General features: G+C 46.7%; 1 protein-coding gene across 1 annotated transcript in view; it reads right to left on the bottom strand.

The window, feature by feature from the left end:
- The window catches only part of Col22a1 (collagen type XXII alpha 1 chain), a 213,363-nt gene that overhangs the window by 171,610 nt on the left and 21,041 nt on the right, over positions 1 to 20,712 (bottom strand). The window contains exons 4-7 of the mRNA XM_050144864.1: positions 15,121 to 15,232; positions 7,873 to 7,996; positions 4,386 to 4,661; positions 843 to 923 (exon numbers count right to left, since the gene is read on the bottom strand). Coding sequence (XP_050000821.1) covers positions 843 to 923; positions 4,386 to 4,661; positions 7,873 to 7,996; positions 15,121 to 15,232 — 593 coding nt within the window. The remainder of the gene's footprint in view (positions 1 to 842; positions 924 to 4,385; positions 4,662 to 7,872; positions 7,997 to 15,120; positions 15,233 to 20,712) is intronic.

Below are 20,712 nucleotides of genomic sequence, written 5' to 3'. Positions count from 1 at the left end.
GAACCACCCTGGTCGCATGGCTCACCATGCAGGATGGAGACAAGGGTGTTTCCTTTATCATCTTCTGGGACGGGGTAAATGAGAACACTTAGGGAGACGTCCATCTTACTGTCTCCTACCTACACACTCCATAGCCTGACCCTCCTCTTTCTGACCCCCCTAAAATCTCAGCTTCCTTTGCCCCCTTTTTCCTCCTTCTCCTCCTCTCTACCCACACTTACATTAAGGTGTCTCCAGATCCCCAGCCCCTGCATACTGTAGGAGGGCTAAGAAGAGCACAGTGATGAAGGCCTTTCTGGGTCCCCGAGCCTGGCCCACCCTGGGAAACAGGTCCTGTTCCAATTCCGCATTTCAAGCATATCTTGGAAGCAGGGTTTGGTAGAGAAATGGAGGAAATGGGATTATAAGGAGTGGGTGATGAGGCCTAAAGGGTGCAAACCCTACATTCAAAGGCCTAGTGGGTCCAATTCTCATCTTGGAGCCATTAGTGCTCTGAGTGCCACATTGCTGCCTGTCCGAAAGCACTGTAGTTTCCCCTCCCCTGAGCATGGAATTCATCAGCTCATTGCAATCTAGGGGCACCCTCCATCCTCTGCCTTCCACACTTTCCCAAAGCTGGGTCACAGCTGGAAGCTTTGGGTCACCCTGACTGAAGCTCTGTTAATGTGATTTCCCCCAAACTCATGCTCTGTGTGAATGGTTAGAAGTAAACTATGAACCTGGAATGACCACACACACTGGAGGCCAGTGCCATCCTGGGATCAACTGCTAATTCCCAAACCCTGAACACTCAAGTCCCATATGCCATACATATCTCCAGCCCAGTCTGCATGTCTGCTCACCGGACCCGACGGGATGTCACAGCAAGTCTCCAGTTCCGCATGCCTGGCGTCACAGTAGATCACAATCCGCTGCAGGTCAAACTGCAAAGGAACAGGAGGAAAGAGGAAAGAACTGAAATCTCCCTGGTATGAGACAGTCCACTTGCTCTTGGGATCTTTCCCACCCTGTGCTGCTCTGGTGGGCTGCACGGGGAGGCTCTCCATTGTCTGTGCACCCAAATGCCATCTAGAGAAAGTCCCCTTGCATGGAAGGTCCACGCTCGCTTGCACTGTACAGGGATCATGGCCTTAGCCCCAGCTACACACACAGGCGCACCCACTCCTAGCCGTTCACCACCACTGCAGGCAACCTAGTACATAGATGATGAGACGGTTTCCAGACGGAAAACTCCGCCTGTCCCTATTCTCATCTGTTGGGGGCATCTCCATACAGTAGCTTACATGAACTTTTGAGATAAATACCTACTATCCATTTCAACTTTAATACCCTCTACCTAGCCTTAAAAACTTAAAGATTTCAATATTTAAGAATAATAGTGAAGTATGCACACACACACACACACACACACACATTTAGCCACACTCCAGCCTGTGCACATGGCAGCAGGTGTAGAGTGACTGCAGACCTGACAACTGTCTGCTTTCTGGACCCCAGGCTCTTGCAGCCAGAGAGTGGTCTGCAGAAACCTTGCCTTGAGCTCTGGCTGAGATTATTGGATGTCATGCAATCAATACAATCCAACAATTCAACAAACTCAGGCTGCTGCCTGGGCTCAGTTCATCCACCATCTACCCTGCTCTCTCGTCAGCTCCCTTTTCTGGACTGACCTGGGTTTCTCCATACACTAAATTCTTTCCCATGCACTCACCCCTCAGAGTCCCCCTGCCCAGGAGACTCCTCCCGCCCACTGTCCACAGGTAGGCTGCTCCCAGCTCCCATCTTCCTCTTGCTGGCCAGGCTCATGTCCCAACCCTCACCATCCATCCTCACAACAGGACCCGCCATGCAGCACCACTGTGTTCCTCCGCTCTCCAGCACCTATTTCCTCTGCCACAACAAAATCTCTGTGGGACAAGGCTCTGTTCTCTCTTGCCCCTAGCTCTAGAGCAGCCCCTGCCATAGACAGATGTGGTCCAGGCAGATCATCACCAGATGAAAGAACCTTTAACAGACAGAACCGGTGGGTGAGGGGCTCTGCCTGAGTGGGGCTCCCCAACCTTCTGCCTCTACCATGTGTTCCTCAAAGCACACCCCATCATGCCACCCAGTTCTCGACTGAAGGACGAGCAGATCTATGCATATCTATTTCATTTCCCGTTGAGACACCAATCCAGACCGGGAAAAAACAAAAGACTGCATATTCTTTTTTTGAGCAATGCTGGTCTTTAGGAGATGGTCTGCTTTCTACATTAGCAGTGATCCACTGACCAGAGCTGGGCCATTGGACAACACTATAGAGCTGAGGTTGGGAGGAACCCCATACTCCCACAACTGCCTTTGATCTGTGTTACTTTGCTACCTTAGCCCTCCCCACCCACTGCCTGCCCAAGTCCCCAAATCTCCACTCCTTCTATTCTTCTGGGTCTCATTCCTGTCTGAGAGCCAAACTCAGGTTCAATCTACAGCAGCCGTGGGCTGAACTATCTCCTGGGTCAGTTCACAGCCTCCCACCATATCCTCCACACTGGCCCTCACTGAATGGCGCTTTGGTAACTCTGGTGTGGAAACTGATTGGGAAGAGCTGAAAGCATGAGCTGGGCTCTACCATGCTGAGTCTAAGGTTCAGCTGTCATGGAGTCACATCAATTCTCCTATCCTCCATTTGCCTTTCAATGATATGGTCTCACAGAGCCCCAGAGGGAACTGAAGGACTCACAGGATACAATGCCTGTCCCGCATCACGCCGCGATAAGCTGAGGCCTCTTCCCGCTGTACCTAAGGCCCCAAACCATAGAGCCACAGGTATTCAAGCTCATGCTCTGGGAAGGATATAAAATATACTGACTCTTCCTCCAAGCATTTCACCTAGAAACACAGCTAGGGATGAATGTCAGAAGCCCCCCGATTTCTTGGGGGTTGACACCAACAAACCTTTCTCACTGATAGAGGAAAAAGGGGAAATGAGAGGATCCTCCCACTTAAGGAACTGGTCCAAGTTCCAAGTGAAAGAGATATTGCCTTCTTGTGTATTTACAATGTGGAGCTAGTCCTTCCATCTGTGTGCCTGCCTTTGCCTCCTAAGCAGGGCTAAGTGACATCACAGTGCTACAGTGTTGCACCGAGTGAGGAGCTCAGAGCTGACAGCAACCATACAAGGGTGCACTGCCCAGAGACCACCAGAGTCTCTAGCTGATGCTCAAACCGAAATAGAAGAGCAACAAACACTGCCCCGCATGGGAGCGCTGAGCTCTCTCCGGTTCTTTCTTAAAAACGGAACTGTGGCTAGATACAAAATTGGCTGGTGTCACAGCAGGGAAGTGAACAGCCTAACAATGTTCATGAGGCTGAGCCCTTCCAAGGAGGAAGATCACCTGTGCTTGCGTTTCTCGGAGCCACGTTAAAGCAACTGAGCCAGATGTGGGGCCAGTGGGAACTGGTCAAAGGTCAAGGTTCATGAAAGAGTGGATCCCTGGGTTTCTCAGCCCATGGACACCTATTCTGAGACTTGTTTAGTTTGAACACTTATTCTTTAAGTTCCATGGTACACAATGCCCATGTCTACTGTGGCATTTTTTTTTTAACCAGACTGAATGGTCTCATTGAGTCTTCCTTTCATAATAACCCTGGGCTGGTTAAATTCATGTATCTTTTCTGCTATTCAGGTTCAACATAACTGGATGCCTACACTATAGCACATAGGCAAGCATATACAGAAGACAGAGGAGGAGCAGCCACCATAATGGAGCTTGCACTGACCCGAGAAGCTACTAAAACACACAGTAAGCACAACATGGGTGTTCTGCTGCTGCTTCTGCTGCTACTAATATGGCCTGGCAGGATCAGGTTGCCATGCAAAGGATACAGCATTTAGGGCCTGCAAGCTCTTTCCATGCCTGACCATCCCAGGATGGTGTGACACCACTTGAATATGATTTGTGATACTGTGTGTATTTGGCCCAAAGTCATCAAAGTACTGCTGTCCTTTGGTACCCTAGAAGCCCTCCCCATAACATCCAATGATGTTAAGCCCTTTAGTTTAAAGATTTCTAGTGTTATGCATGTCGATCATATGCTCCCTTATAGGCACCAGTATCACTAATGCCCAGCAGAGAGCCTAGCAAACAGAAGGATCACAATGAATACCATATGAATACATTCAGTGTGTATACAATGAATGGATGAGTGAATGAATGTGAAATCTGGACTCTAATATGCAGCTTTCTGAGTCAAGTGTCCTCTCCCCTCAGAAAGTCCATGGTGATGATGATTGATAAATTGATGATAAATTGGAACTACAGACAAGGGAGACACTAAGGCACCTAGATTTTAGGGGTCACTCTGATGGCCCTGGCACTGCCAACAAGAGCCCCTCGGGTACTCACATCAATGGGCACACTGTCGTAGAGACGCTTGCCAATCACAGTCTTGCCCTGGATGTCGATGTTCTCCCTCTCCTCGATGGGCAGCGTCTGAACCAGCATACAGTCAATGTAGAGGGACACATTCTGGGCCTGGATGCTTAGAGCCATCTTGTGCCAGTCACGGTCAAAGAGGTCATCAACTCGGGGACCTCGGAAGACCACCCTGACTGCATCCTTCATGGCACCCACAGCATTATACTCAACCGCCTTGTTCTCACCATCCAGTCGGATAGAGACCTAAGGAGACAGGCACAGAGAGTCCTTGAAGACCTAATACATCCCCTGGACATCATGGGACCAAGCATGGGCAGAAGTGGGGAGGGAGGAGTCAGCCCTGACAATGCTGACACGGCCAACTGTGCCTCTTGCAACAGGATGCTCAGAGCTGTCTGGGCTGAGGCCAGTTAGGTGACTTCTGGCCTCTGATTCCTCCTCGGCATGCTGGCATCAGTAGCCAATGTGTAGGCTGCTCAACCTGGACAATAATTGGATTGACTGTGCTCATCCACTAGGCAGAAATCATGTCCTCAGTATGAGAAGAGCCTACTGGGGCCTCTGTGAGACTTCAAATGACCAGTGAGGAGGGTCTGAGGCATGACACCAACCAGGAATCCTAACTAATCTCAGGGTCTCTTAAGACTTCTCATTTTTTTCAGACATTTTGATTGATTTATACTTACTTGCCTTTACAGTTATAGATCAACATTTAAAGCTATCTTGTTTAGTAACTGTGCACACCTGTTTTATTCAAAGTCCACTTTCCCATCCTTTTAAACAGACACTTGATCTTCTCCTTTGTTAATCCCTATAATACCAGTGGCTAGAAAAACATGTGGTACATGGTGGCATTCAAGAAAAGGGTGCTGAATGGATGAGTTCATCAATAAATGGAAAGGAAAGAGTCCCTGAGACTACATAAAGGTGCCTGTACAATGCAGAGAACTGGCCAACGTATTTACAGCACAGCCCTGGTCTTCTAGGTTCTCTTTCTGATTCAACCTCCCTTCAACACAACCAAAGGGTTCCTTATATTTCTTTTTTTTATAATTTATTTATCTATTATGTATACAATATTCTGTCTGTGTGTATGCCTGAAGGCCAGAAGAGGGCTTCTGGGTTGCTGGGAATTGAACTCAGGACTTTTGGAAGAGCAGTCAGTGCTCTTAACCTCTGAGCCATCTCTCCAGCCCCCCTTATATTTCTTTTAATTGGCTCTCCTGCATACTTATTACAGGCATAATGAATGACCAGAAACAATGGGCTCCTCTTGAATTGCATAATACAACACACACAGTGTAATTGTGTTGTGACTGAACGCCGTCCTCCATTTCCTCACAGTGGTCTCACAGGCCTCAGTTCCAGCCCTGACCATCTTCAGAGCTCCCTGTAGACTTTGCTTTCCCTCGGATGTTTGTCTTAAGCAAGTAAGAAAGCAAGCCAAGGTATTCAGAGACCTAAGTCATGTGACACTAGCTGGGTGACCTCCTGGAATCACTTTATCTCTCAGAGGCATCAGCAAATTGTGCTAGCTCTATTTTCAAGCTATATCTGAACCCTGGTTACTCCAGAAGGAGGGCATCAGCAGACATGGCAGACAGAAAGCACAAAGCTCTGCAAATACCATGAAAGAAAAGACCCAGACTGTGGGGGTGTTAGGGTCTCACGCCACAAGAATGTCATGGCAGGTGCCCAGAACCACCCTGCCAGACCAGAGAAACTGGAGAAGCAAATCTATGGTTAAGAGGCAGTGGTGGTGAATAGGAACCCAGAGCCGACAGAAGTCTGTCAATGCCTTTAGTCTCCCACGCATAGGAAACTGGATCCCTCCATGGCTAACACTAAAAACGAGTTTGCACCTCAGTGTGTCCACAGATGCTACGGCAGAGTTATTCAACAGGACTGGAAGACCTAGAAAGGCTGAGAACAAAAGCACAGACTCGGGGCCTTAACTGTTTGAATCCAAATCTCAACTTCTGCTTTTACTACTTGTGCAAACTGCGGCCAATTCCTGAACTTCTTGTGACATTTCTATGTCTTATTCGGAAATGGGTATGGTAGAACCAACCTATATGCAAGGTAATGAGGAGGGCTCGCTGCATTAAGAATTGTTGAGTCATCTGAATTGTGCTATGAGCAGGTTTGTGCCAGTGAAGAGCAATGCTAAGGTCTTCTCTGACCACAGGAGGAGACAATCCTATTCCATCTTATTCTAGTCTAGTCTAGTCTATTTTATTCTTTTCTATCCTATCCTATCCTTATTCTTTCTTCTCTTCTACTCTATTCTACCCTAGTATAATCTGTTAGAATAAATCATATTCTATTCTGTTAGATTAGACTAAAAGTCGTGGCTGAATGTTCTGGCCATTACTCCCTCCTCCTCACAACATTCTTAGCACCTCAATTGTATTATTGCATTTACTTATTTTAAGAAATGATGGGGAAAGGAAGAGAGAGAGAATTGAAGAGGAGCACTTAGAAGGAGGTGATCGTGATCCAAGAGGGAGAAACAAGACGTTGGCTGCAGTTGGTTGTCTTGGACCACAGTCCATGATTGCTAGAGTCCAATTCCGTGAAAATTCGTTTTGTTTTGTTTCATTTTAGCTCCATATGAAAATCAAGAAGAGTTTCTCCCAGGTGAAAGTGAGAATGTCTACATGTGTGCATATATATATATATTTTTTTTTTTCAATGAGTGGACAATGTTTAGAGCCCAGGCCTTTGAGCACTGAGAACAGTTATTGCATTCCTCTCAGACTGATGCCCTGTGTCGATGAACTTGGCTTTGAGATCTGCCCTTCCCCACTGGGCCGCACACTGTTGAGGAATTGCCCAACTGAAAACTGATACTCTACAAGTGTGTAAAGACAAGCATTTGGAACTTCACACAAGAGAAAGCTGAGAACAACCTTCAGTGATGCAGGAGATCTACTCGTGACTGATCCTATTACACATCAGACTCTCTGGATGCTTTGCAAACGTGATTTTATTAACACCCGACTCTTTTACCCACGGTCCTTGGTAAGTATTGTCATTTTCCACTTTCAAGCTAAGGGAACTAAGACTCATGGGCAATCCTACTCCATGTCCCACACTAAGAAAGAAGGTGATACAATATTTGGTCAGGCCCACCTGACCCTGACTTGTTGAACCAGTTTCTTGCACTATATGAGGTCACCAACAGACAAGGTGCCATAAGACAACAGAGCAGACGGTCACTTCTCTGTTTAGGTAGAAAGTCTCAGAGGATGGTAACTGGATGTCAAACCTTAGAAGGTTTGATCAGGGAGGACAAAGGAGCTGGACCTGTAGGTTCTTTGGGGCTCCATGGAATCGGCCCCCTTTTGCCTAAGCCCAGGACCGAGTATCTTGCTGAAAACACAGTGGTCAAGACTAGTTCCTGGGAGGAGGACACAGCACTTGCCCCAAAGATAGGCAGCATTACCCATACCTGTGGGATGCCATACTGGTCGATGACCTGCCAGATGTACCAGTCTTCTTTCCGAGATGTTTTCCGGAACCGGAAGGTTGTGACAAAGGCGTACTCATCAGGCAGACCTTGGGGGAAAACATCTCTGAGAAGAGACAGACAGACAGACAGTGCCAGGATTAGTGAGAAGAATGGGAAGCTGGCAAAGGAAGTTTCCATGTCTGCTCAGCTACTGGGTCCTGACAGTGTGACCCCCAAGGATGCCCACAGCACCCTCTCAGTTGTAACCGATGCCTCTTACTAAGACTGGTGTCGTAGTGAGACCTTCTATCGAAAAGCACTGTGGCCCCTTCAACTGCCTTTGCCCCAATCCTCAGTGCTCATCTACTGGATCCCCGTCCTCCTGATGACTGACAGCCAATAAATGCTAGGTGACCTTCCCCCAGGATTGCTTGCACTGGAGAATTCTAGCCTTCATCTCTCCTGTCCTGTTCCCAGTTTCTTTTACCAGGGATTCTATACCAAGTAGCTATAGCCTCAGGGTATGTCTTCACAAAAACCGCATGTGCTAAAATCCTAATGCCTAGGTGGTAGAGGATTTTTTTGTGCTGTGCCTGCCCAGAGCACCTTGGACCACCTTCCACCTTCACCCATGTCACAGACAGAGCCAGATACCAGAAATCAGAAAGATTTCCCTTGGTCTTTGATAGGTAGGATCAAAATAACGAAAATGTCAATCCTACCAAAAGCAATTTATAGATTCAATGCAATCCCCCTCAAAATAAAAATACACTTCTTCACAGACTTCAAAAGAGCAATACTCAACTTCATATGGAAAAACAAACAAAATACAACAATAGCCAAAACAATCCTGTACAATAAAGGATGGTGATGGAGGCATCACCATCTCTGACATCAAGCTCTATTATAGAGCTACAGTAATGAAAACAGCTTGGTATTGGCATAAAAACAGAGAGGTTGACCAATGGAATCAAATCAAAGACACAGATATTAATTCACACACCTATGAACACCTGATTTTTGACAAAAAAAAAGCTAAAATTATACAATGGAAGAAAATAAAGCATCTTCAACAATGGTGCTGGTCTAGCTGGATGGCAACATGCAGAAAATAAAAATAGATCCATATTCTAACCCTATGCACAAAACTCAAGTCCAAATGGATTAAAGACCACAATATAAATCCAACAACACTGAACCTGATAGAAGAAAAAGTGGGAAGTACCCTTCAATCCATGGGTACAGGAGACCACTTCCTAAATATAACGCCAGTAGCACAGACACTGAGAGTGTTCCATAAATAAATGGGACCTCCTGAAACTGAGAAGCTTCTGTAAAGCAAAGGAATTGTCAATAAGACAACAAGACAGCCTATTAAATAGGAAAAGGTCTTCACAAACTCCACCATCAGACAGAGAACTGATTTCCAAAATATATAAAGAACTCACGAAATAATAAGACATCAAAATTCCAAATAACTCAATTTAAAAAATGGGGTACAGAACTAAACAGAGAATTCTAAACTGAAGAATCTCTAATAGCCAAAAGACAGTTAAGAAAATTTCCAACATCCTTAGCCATCAGAGAAATGCAAATCAAAACAACTCTGAAATATCATCTTATACTAGTCAGAATGGCTAAGATAAAAAACACCAATAATAGCTTATGCTGGAGAGGATGTGAAGTAAGGGGAACACTCCTCTATTGCTGGTGGGAATACAAACTTGTACAACCACTTTGGAAATCAGTTTGGTAGTTTCTTAGAAAATTGGAAATTAATCCACCTCATGACACAGTAATACCACTCTTGGACATATAACCAAAAGATAATCAATCATACTACAAGGACATTTGCTCAACTATGTTCATAGCAGCATTATTTGTAATAGACCTAACCTGGAAACAATCTAGATGCCCCTCTACCCAGGAATGAATGGAGAAGGTGTGGCATATTTATACAGTGGAGTATTACTCAGCAATTAAAAAAAAAACCAATGACATCTTGAAATTTGCATGCAAATGGGTGGAACGAGAGAAAACCATCCTAAGTGAGGTAACCCAGATCCAGAAAGATGAACATGGTATGTACTTACTCATAAGTGTATACTAGCTGTAAAGCAAAGGATATTGAGGCTACAGTTCATGATCCTAGAGAAGTTGGGTAATAAGATAAATCCTAAGAAAAACATACATAGATCCACCTTGAAAGGGGAAACAGACAGGATCTCCTGGCAAGATTGAAAGCATGGGAATGAGGGGAGTAGGGAGGGCAAAAGGTTGAAAATGAGAGGAGAAAGAGAGGGGGGAGGAGAACTTGAGAGACTGGGATAGTCCAGATGGAGGAAGAACAGAGATGAGAGTAAGGAAAGAGATATTTTGATTGAGGGAGCTATCATGGAGCTAGCAAGAAACCAAACACTAGAGAAATTTCCAGCTAATACCCTAAGCAATAGAGGAAAGGGTGCCTAAACTGGCCTTGCCCTGTAGTCAGACTGATGAATATCTTAAATATCACCATTGAACCTTCATCCAGAAACTGATGGAAGCAGAGGAAGAGAAATGCATTGGAGAACTGCTGAGCTCCCAAAGTCTAGCTGAAGAGTGGGAGAAATGAGAATATGAGCAAAGAGGTCAAGACCATGATGGGTTCACCCACTGAAACAGTCTACCTGAGCTAATGGGAGCTCACCAACTCCAACCAGATAGGGAAGGTAACAGCACAGGTCCAATCTAGACCCTCTGAAATGTGGTTGACAGTTGTATAGTTGTATGTGGGGCCACTGGCAGTGGCACTAGGATTCATCCCTACTGCTTGTACTGGCTTTTTTGGAACCTATTCTCTTTGAAGGGATGCCTTGCTCAGCCTAGATAGAATAGGGAGGGTCTTGGACCTTCTCCCAAAGCAATGTGCCATACCCTCTCTGAGGAGTGGATAGGGAGGGAATAGGTGGAGCAGATGGGAGAAGGGGAGAGAGTGGGAAGTGGAATTGGTATGTAAAATTAAAAAAAAAAGATTGTTTTCTTTTTTTAAAAAAATCATCTAAGACTTGATTTTAAAATGAGTACTTTGGGAAACTTAATAAATGAGGACGGTGAGCTTTCATCTCATTCCACCCTGGAAATGACTTGTGAAGGATGTATTTTGGTCTTTGCATTGTAGATCAGGGCACCCGGACTCTTTGGGGTTAACTCAAGGAGATACAGCAGACAGAGTTCACACCCAGAGAGTCTGGTCTCTCCATAGTTTTTCTTTTAACCACCAGCCAACTGTTCTTTCCTTCTGCAGAATTTGGCCAGGAAGGAGCCAAAGTCTACCCTGGGGGTGGAAAACTGCCTCTGGGAACACACATAGCATGGATTTTGCTGCTGGAGGAGATGGAGGCTGTCTGGCCAGACATCTAGGAAGGGAAGTGGGGAGGCGTCTGGGTTCCTGGTTCTTAGATTTGTAGATCCTCAGGGATCCTTCACGTAGCTAGAGAAATTATGAGTTCAGATTGGTCCTCATTGACTCTCCTCTCACAGATCCAAGCTGAGAGGTGACCCAGTTGTTCGATATCATCCTCTGGTCTAAGACATTATTGAGGATCATATACAGAAAGGAGGAAAAGAGCTTGTCACCTTCAGCACCTAGACTTCCCTCCGGAATTAGAAACTTCTTTAACCACCATGCACGTGGAAAGAGACAGGATGTCCCCACCTAAGACACTTTTCCTTTTCTGTTTATTTTGTTCTTCATGAATCTGTCTATTGTTCTCTCTCTGAAAACAGCTTTCACCTATAATTTTGAATTATCTCAACAGACATATGCAAGTATGTGCATCCAACCAAAAGATGTGTGTGTGAATATAATGTTTGTATGCACACACACATACAGAGAGAGAGAGAAAGACAGACAGGAAGGTAAGCAGAGACAGAGCGATACACATACACTCTTGGGGGCTGAATAAGTTTAATCAAGGGTAGGAAATCCAATGAACAATTCTTTCCATCAATAACGTCGCAGATATGAGATTGCAGAGCAAAGAACAAGCCTTTGGACTTCAATTATCTGACTATGAGGCTAGCTTCTGTTCCCTGTTATCTGTGAAATTTTATCAAGTGATTGTCTTCCTTAGGGGCTCAGATGTTATACCTGATAAATGAGAGCAATTCCTGCCCTGCTCACCTCATATTATAGTGAGAATCAAATAAAGGTGTAAAAATTCCCTTTACATGTTAAAGAATTGAGTAATGTTGAAAGTGGCATCTCTTTTTTCATTATGAATGAAATTAGCCTGCAAATTACATCATGTGTGTGTAAGGATGAATATATTTCAAAGCATTAGAAAGTGGAGGGAAACTACCCTTTCTTGGGATGTCTGAGTTGTGAAGCTCTGCTGTATGAAATAGATGACACAGTGATCCCCACTCAGGAAAACGCTAGTGTCACATAAGCTAAACTCATCACTCAGAAGCTGTGCCCAGTCCTCTGTTCTATAGAGTAAGAGCTGAAAGGTGATCTGCTGATTGACAGGTGTCCCAGGAGATCAAGACATCTCCAGCAATGGGAAGGGCCCTCAGTGAGGCATCCACCACATCTGTATAACACTCGCCTTTTCGTTCCTTCTCCAGTGAATTTTCCTACATGCTTAAATTACATATGATGCTTTTCTTTTTCTGAGTAGTGATGTGGAATTCCTCTCTCTACGCTGTGAATATCATTGGTTAATAAAGGAACTGCTTTGGGCTTATAACAGAGCTTTAGGGAAACAGAGGTAGGTGGGGAAAACTAAACTGAATGCTGGGAGAAAGGCGGCTGAGTCAGAAAAAAGTCACAGAGCCTCCGCCAGAGACAAACGTGCTGAAACTTTGCTGGTAGGCCATGACCTCGTGGTGATGCACAGATTAATGGAGATGGGTTAAATTAAGATGTAAGAGTTAGCCAATGGGAAGCTAGAGCTAATGGGCCAAGCAGTGATTTAAGTAATATAGTTTCTGTGTGGTTATTTTGGGTCTTAGCTGTGTCGCTAGTGAATTCATGAGAAAGGGTGGAGCAAGAGTGTAGTCTGGAGCTTGACCTTCCTTACATTACTCTAAACGAGCCCGGGACCAGGTGACTCACATCAACCCAAGCATCCGTGCATGGCTGCAGAAGAGGATGCTGAGTACCTAGGAGGTCAGAGTGCAGTCTCTGTTCCACAGGTGCAAAGATGAAGCTCAGAGAGGATTTGTATGCCCCATTCTCCTTTACTCTCAGGGAATGCAGGTTTGGGGCTCTGGGTGAGGTGATACTATAGTCTAATGCACAGTCAGCACTCGGAGAACACCTGCTGAACTCAGTGCTGTGCTCCAGGCTGTGTTCATGGTTCACCATGGGTAGCTGAAATCTGACTTCTCTCACTGTGGTCTAATTCATGCTCTCAGGAGAGAGCCACCAACCCCCTGCTACAGGCAGTAATTAGCTCAACGATGGGACTCTGGAAAGGACCGATATCTAGGTCTCTCTCAAAGCCTCTAAAGAAGCAGCAAAGAAAGTTCACCATGCTCAATACAGGAATGTGCTGTGCAGAGATTATAGGAAGGGACAGTCCGACTAAAGGTGGAGGTTTCCCAAGAGCAGTAGCTAAAGACCAGCAGTTGTACTACACTTGGAAGAGGAGCGGAGCAGGTATCCATCAACAAAGGCCTGGCAGTAGGAAGAGGTGCCTGGAATTCTCTAAACATACAGGAGTCAACAAAGGAGGCTTGGGTCAAAACATGAGACTCCTATGGTGATTGCGAATGTCAGTCTGCCCTTTCTGGCCTCCGAGTTTAAGAAAACATAGAAGCAATTAAAGAGTTACAAGATGGAAAATGGGTCAGATGATGCAGGAGCATCCTAGTTTTCAGACCATCTCTCTGTACCTAGTGACCATTGGGTCTCCACTCATCATTGGGATCACTTTCAGCCCTTCACTGGAGCTGCAGAGAGACAAATACTGGCAGCATAGCTTCTCAACATGACAAAGCAGGGATACTCATACCAGGCGGAAATAGAAGAAAACTGACGCATTTGGTAATGTATAAACAAGATACCCAGTTGATGGAGGAAGGTCATTGAGCAATAAAGAACCTGCTTGGCTGGCCCTGATAGGTTAAAGCATAGGTGGGAGGAGTAAACAGAATAGAATTCTGGGAGGAAGAGGAAGTGAGGTCAGACTCTGCTCTGCTCCCGGAGAGACTTGACAGCTCTCTGGGCAGGCTCCACTCTCCCAGGCAGCTCCGACCCAGGATGGACGGAGGCTAGAATCTTCCAGGTAAGCGCACCTTGGCGTGCTTACACACATTACTAGAAATGGGCTAGTCCAGGTGCGAGAGTTAGCCAAGAAGAGGCTAGATAGAAATGGGCCAGTGTTTAAATGAATACAGCTTGTGTGTTGTTATTTCGGGCAGGAGCTAGCAGGCGGCCGGGGTGCTGGGGACGCAGCCCCGCCACACCGATTTCAACACCCAGTCAACACGGAAACTGGATCTTCACTGACCAAAAACATTACAGGATTCTAAAAGATAGACATCAGCTAGGTGAGGCCATGGCTGGTCCATAGGAGGTGCTATCTGGTGGTATGTAGTGGATTTTAACTGTATTTTAATAAATAAAGACTGCCTGAAGATCTGAGAGTAAAACAGTCCAACTCGTCAGCCTTACAGACCAGATTGTGGTAATACACACCTTTAATCCCAGTAGCCACACTAGTTTCCATAGAACCTGTGGTACATGCCTTTAATGATGGTGGTGCACGCCTTTAATCCCAGCCCTAGAAAGGATTATAAAATGGGAGGAAACACCTCTCAGTCACACAGTCTCCTTCTGAGATTCGAGGAGGCAGGATCGCCATTTCAGACTGAGGTCGAGGTAAAAGCCAGGGGCTGGCTGTTTTACTTTTCGGATCTTCAGGTTGAACCCCAATTTCTGACCCTGAGCTTTTACTAATTGTGCTTGGTTGATCTCTAATGCGCTGAAAGAAAACTGCATCCCTAAATGGATGCTTAGTGTCAAATGAACAGATGAGCATGAAATGATGAGAAAATCATTAGCGCAATGATCATGGAGCTGCAAAGAGCCCTACACCTCCCAGGTCATCAGCTAAGCTGTGCCATCTGGGTATAACCATCACCAGGCGCTACTAGCTGTGGTACTGCTCAGCTCGGTGAGGAGTGGGCAGCTGTGGCTGGCTGCACCCTGCTTTCCCAGAGCATGCAGATGTTCTGGAAGGAGAAACAACCACTCACTCAGTTCTCTGCACCACAGGGAAGGAACCCATCCGCACATAGGAACTCTGGGCTCCGTTTTCTCTCTTCCCCAAGATTTCCTTCACGCTGAACAAATCCATCAGATCGAAACCTGTGTGAACAGAAGAGCTGGGAGTGAGTTCAGCAGAGGAAGAGGATGAGAGACACACGTACGGTACCATTCAACAGTGGTGGCTCATTTACAGTTCAGAGGTTTAGTTCACCGTCACCATTGCGGGAAGCATGGCCGTGTGCAGACAGACATGGTGAGGGAGAAGGATCTGAGAATTCTTACATCTTGACTCACAGCAACAGGAAGTGGTCTGAGACACTGAGCATGGCTTGAGCATATATGAGGCCTCAAAATCCACCTCCACAGTGACACACTTCCTCCACCAAAGTCATACCTACTCCAACAAAGCAATACCTCCTAATAGTGCCACTCCCTTTGGGGCCCATTTTCTTTCAAATAACCAATAAAAAGCTAGTTCACTCTCTTCAAAGGTAGCCTACCCATCCTGCCTCAAGGGGTGAGGACTTAGATATAAGAATATGGGCGATGGTGGCGCACGCCTTTAATCCCAGCCCTCGGGAGGCAGAGGCAGGCGGATCTCTGGGAGTTCGAGACCAGCCTGGTCTACAGAGCTAGTTCCAGGACAGGCTCCAAAGCCACAAGAGAAACCCTGTCTCGAAAAAAAAAATACCTATTAGGAAGACCAGAGCAGCTGAGCCATGAGCCTTGTAGCTTCGAGTCCAATGCCAGGATAAGGCACTGGGGAATGTAGCCACTGACCATCACACGGGAATGTGAGAGCCATGACCATCCTGGATCATGGTTAACTACAAGAGACATGAAGGTGTTTTGGTTTCTCCTGCTGTGGGAACCTCTGTGTTCTAGAAGCTCAAATGCACATGTAGATCCTTTAGGACAGCGGTTCCCACCTTTCTAACGCTGTGTGACCCTTTAACACTGTTCCTCGTGTTGTGGAGACCCCAGACCATAAGATTATTTTTACTGCTACTTCATGGCTTTCCAAAGGGTGTGACCCACAGGTTAAGAACCGCTGCTTTAGGTTAGAAACACTCACAACTTAAGGCTTTCCTTCCTCCAACCATATTACTGCCCTTCCCTTGGAGCTTGCTTAGGAGCTGTCTGTAGCTTTGGAATCTCATGGTTTTAAAGAGTGAAACACAAGAGACATAAATGGCCTTTGCGGGACGGCATTAGTGAACAGTGAGTATTTCAGCTTCCTTTGGTTTCCATTAAAAGACGACTGAGAGTCCCGGTCTGTGTAAAGTAAAAGTCATGTCTGGGGGCTTTGGACTCGGGGAGTGCTGAGTATGGAGATGGGAGTCTAAATCTTCTCAGACACCTATTTATGGGAATCTAGCACACTTTGTGGCCAGCAGAGGCCTCTGGCTGGTTACTGCTCAGAGGACAGTGAGGATGCCTAGCAGATGAGTCTGTTCTGACAATGTCACGAGACCCTGAGTGCTCACCATTCAGTAGCAATCGTCACCATTACTTGCAGTGCATCCTTCCAAAAGAAGATGCTCTAAGGAAGCTGCCTTGGCCAATCTGCAGAGTTGGAAAGCCCTCCAGCCTGGGCCCACCAAGCCTCCAGAGAGCAGAACCCGTTCTAGTGGCTGGCCATGGGATGGAATTCAGACACGCGAGCCCATGGCACTGAATGGTTCACTTTGAGCTTTAACTGAAAAGGCACGGAAGACCACAGCAAATGCTGGCGATATACCAGATGCTCTACACAGCCCTTAGCCCTGCGTGAGTGAGAGCACTTCCTTTCCCATAACAAACTCTGAAGAAATTAGCAGATGGAGAGGGTAAGGTGGGTCTCCCCAACACTGATTCCTGGGAAAAATGACTGACTCTCTCCCTAGACAACAGTTCCCCCATCTGTAAGCTGTGTGTGGTTGAAATTGTTCCTCTTTCGTGCTTTTAGGGACTATAACTATTTATTGTGGCTATTGTAATTATTCAGCCACAAATAAGGCTGCACTTTCGGTTTCTAGAGCCATGCACATGCAGACAAGCCCTCAGGCACAAGTGCCTGAATGTTAAAGGGCCCACGTGACCCACATGCTTGCATGCATGGTTGTATCCACTGCAACTGAGCATGCATGAGCCCGTCATCTGTGTATGACGTAGTCACGCCAACCTTCTATGCACATACACTAGGCAGACTTTAAAAAGTTGGACGCGCCCCCCCCCTCTCTCTCTGTCTCTCTCTCTCTCCCTGCACACTGATTTCCCAGGCCTGTATGCACATGCACCCCCTCTAATAAACTCGTAAGCGGGTTTCTTGCGCGTTCCGTGTTTCCTTCTCACTCACACCAGGTAGTTTCATTGTAATTTCAGTTATAACAATATTTATCATGGTGTAGTTTGTCTTCCAAGAACACTGCACTTCCTATGTAATAGTGAATTTGAATGCCCAGAGTACATGCAGCAAAGGAGCCCTCAGCTCAGTGAGTATACCTGGAGATATGAGCTGACAAGGTAGAATAAATCACTCCCTGTCCACCATGTGAGGGGACGGATATGCTACAGGCACTCACTATGTTTAGTGAAGCCAAAGCACCCTCTGCCCACACACACTGAGGAAGCTATCTTACTCTGTTGAGCCTTTTTCCTTAACTAGAAAAAGAGGGGGACAACTTCTACTGGACGGAGATGATATTTAAATCTGATAATGGCATAAGCTTCCTGAAGGCAGCCAGAGCCCAGTAATCACTCTGAGGGTATCAACAGCTCTCTCTGGAGTCTGAAGGGAACCATTGGCATTGCGTCTTCTTAGAGAAGCCTAACAAGGGAGCCTTGAAGCTTAGAGACAACATCACCACTGTCACCCTGACCAGGCAGGACCAGGCTCCATGAAATGACCAAGGCAGAGCACAGGGCAGCCACCTCCCACAGCAAGGAGGGGTCCTGGGGAGTCCCTATGAGATCTGCAGGAAAGCTAGTGACATGCAGCTGAGGTCTGCAGCATTTGGCGTGGCCAGGGGTTAACTACTCCCAAGCACACTTGGAGTAGGAACTGGCTGTCCCAGTGACAGCAAGCTGAACTCCTCAGAGGGCAGAGGTACCCAGCATCCCCCTCAGGGACTTGGAAAAAAAAAGCAGTGCCCACCTGCTTCAAGGAAGTGTTCTCCTTATCTCCATAGGAAGGGACCTCTGATCCTTCATTAACATATGTCTGTGGTACCCATTAGCATACCAAGGTGTACGCTAGCATTTAAGCTCCTTCAATCCCTGCTCACAAGTACCTGTTACATACTTCAAAGTCCTCCACCTCGGGTTACCGGCCCCCTTCCACCCAGGTACCTGCTCCCTTAAAACTCTGCGGAAGCACCATCACCAACACCCCCTGTTGCTTCTCTCTGATTTTCAAGAGGCAGCCTAGGCAGTTTGGAATAAATTTTTCCTTTTTTATCGCAAGAGGCTATTTTCTTTACTGGGCCGGGTTCATTCAAAAACTTCAAACATTTAACATTAGCATTTAACTAGGTGATAAAATGGTATTGTTAGGTTTCAAACCTGGGATAAATAGCTGAGGGGCCTACTTAACATATCAAAGCAGACCTGGCCTCCGGATTGTCCCAGCATCCCTTAGTCCCTACCTGTTACAGAGCGCTCCTGGCTTGCACTCCATCCCCCCCCCCACACACACACCCTACACTCTCCGGTCTAGGAGGTTGGGCTGCTCTTCCTTATATAACCTAGACTTTTTGGTAACCCTTGTCTCTCTTTGTACCTTGGGGCCTCCTGGCTGCTGCACCTCTTTGCCCTCTCTCCTCGCCCTATGCATCTCCTCACACAGCACAGCTCACGTATACTCTGGGCTCTCTCAGAGCCCCTGCTCTGGCTATGCTCTCCCATGTACCTATAAGAAACTTCCTCCATCGTACCTAGGAAGAGTCCTGTTTCCTTTCCTTTCTATTTCTCTTTTTCCCATTCATTTGGTGCTGAAACCTGCGATGAAACTAGGGACTAAATAACGGGGGGGGGGGGGCGGTGCGTAAAGGAAAAAGAAACATGGAAAGACGTGACTTTTGTCCCAGGCTTGAAACCTAACAGGGGATCAATTTGCCTGAAATAAACAAGGGCTGGGAGGAAACTGGAAAGCTCTGAGGTGATAAACTGACTAGGAGAACAGACATATCCTGAGGTAAGCCAGCAGTCCTTGAATGCAGGGCCGCACCACAACTCAGCTGACCATATACAGGGAGACCAGGGCCACTGTTCAGGTAGGCTGCCTGACACTTTTGGTGACCAAGCACCGGCACTGAAGTTATTAGAAGTGAGGACTCTCAGAGACCTTTTGTACCCTTTTGTACAGACGGAAAAACCAAGGCTCAAAGAAATCAGGAATTTGATCTACAGTCACCTAGCTGGCAAGTGGCAGGCTGATCTAAAATATGTGTCCCAATACTTCTTGAATAATTAATTACCTGGGAGATGCTGTTCTCAAAGCATGTGGCTTACAAAGCCACATGCAGACAAAACAACCAGGTACGAATGGGCTTTGAAAAAGACTTCAAAGGGAGACGTCCTGCATAGAACTGAGTAGGCACAGTCCCCTTGCAGGATTGTCTGGCAGCATCACTGGGGAATCACCAAGAGACAAAGTGGACACATCTAATTCAAACTGTGTAGTAGTTTCCCACTCCGGGCAGAGAGGCTCAGCTACAAACGCACACACGAACTTCAAAGCACCTGGGTTGCCAAAGGGAAACACTAAAAGTCACCTGCATCTCGTGAGTCAAACAAAGCAGCAGTGACAATGACAGCACCCCTGGAGTATCCACTGTGCGTCACAGGCCTAATCAGCAAGAAAAGAGGGACACTTCTGTCTGCTGTGGCTTCCTCCAAAAGTCCCAGTGGTTTAACTGGAGCTGCCTGATGGGCAAGATGGAGCAAAGGCGTCTAAGGCATGAAGCCAGTTACCACACTGGATCCTCCGTGGAAACTCTGGGGGCCAGGGTCTGATGTGGACCTATAAGCCAGGCCAAGGAACATGGCACAGAATTGACCCTGCAGCATCCTGGTGGGAGTTGCTTCAAGGAGAATCAGCTTGCTACCTTGCATGTTGTTCTTGTTGAGCACACAGGTATAGTCGCCTTCTACTAGAAAAATTCTGAGTCTTAAAGTTACAGATGTTGCAATGCTGCAGTCCACAGGGGCAACTGATAGACTTGATGTGTCTTCCTGGGACTGGACGTGTCTGAACCATACCCAGTCCTGACCAGCAGGTGCTGACTGCCCAAGGTAGGAGCTATGCACAGGACAGAAACTGGAGCTGAGGAAGATGGAGGAGGGAAGACGGAGAAAAGGACCTGGAGCCAGAGGGCAGACCTTGGTGAGGAAAGCCAAGGAGAAGCAAGCAGTCCACACACTCAAAGTGCTAAGATGATTAGGAGAACTAACCATTGCATAACACAGTGAGCAATGGGTACAACAGCTCCCCATACCCCACAATCTGCCACGTCCTGTCTGCCCGGCATTGTTGGAGATGGCAGCCCTTTTAATAGCTTCTCTCTGCCTCAAGTCTTCAGTCACACCTGCTCTCCCAC

This window comes from Alexandromys fortis, unplaced genomic scaffold (assembly GCF_014885135.2).
Source record: "Alexandromys fortis isolate MF-2015 unplaced genomic scaffold, M_Fortis_MF-2015_v1.1 scaffold_2_1_26212458, whole genome shotgun sequence".
In the NCBI taxonomy this organism is placed as follows: Eukaryota; Metazoa; Chordata; class Mammalia; order Rodentia; family Cricetidae; genus Alexandromys; species Alexandromys fortis.
Note: the sequence above shows the minus strand (reverse complement) of the source record. Positions and strands in the feature narration are given on the sequence as shown.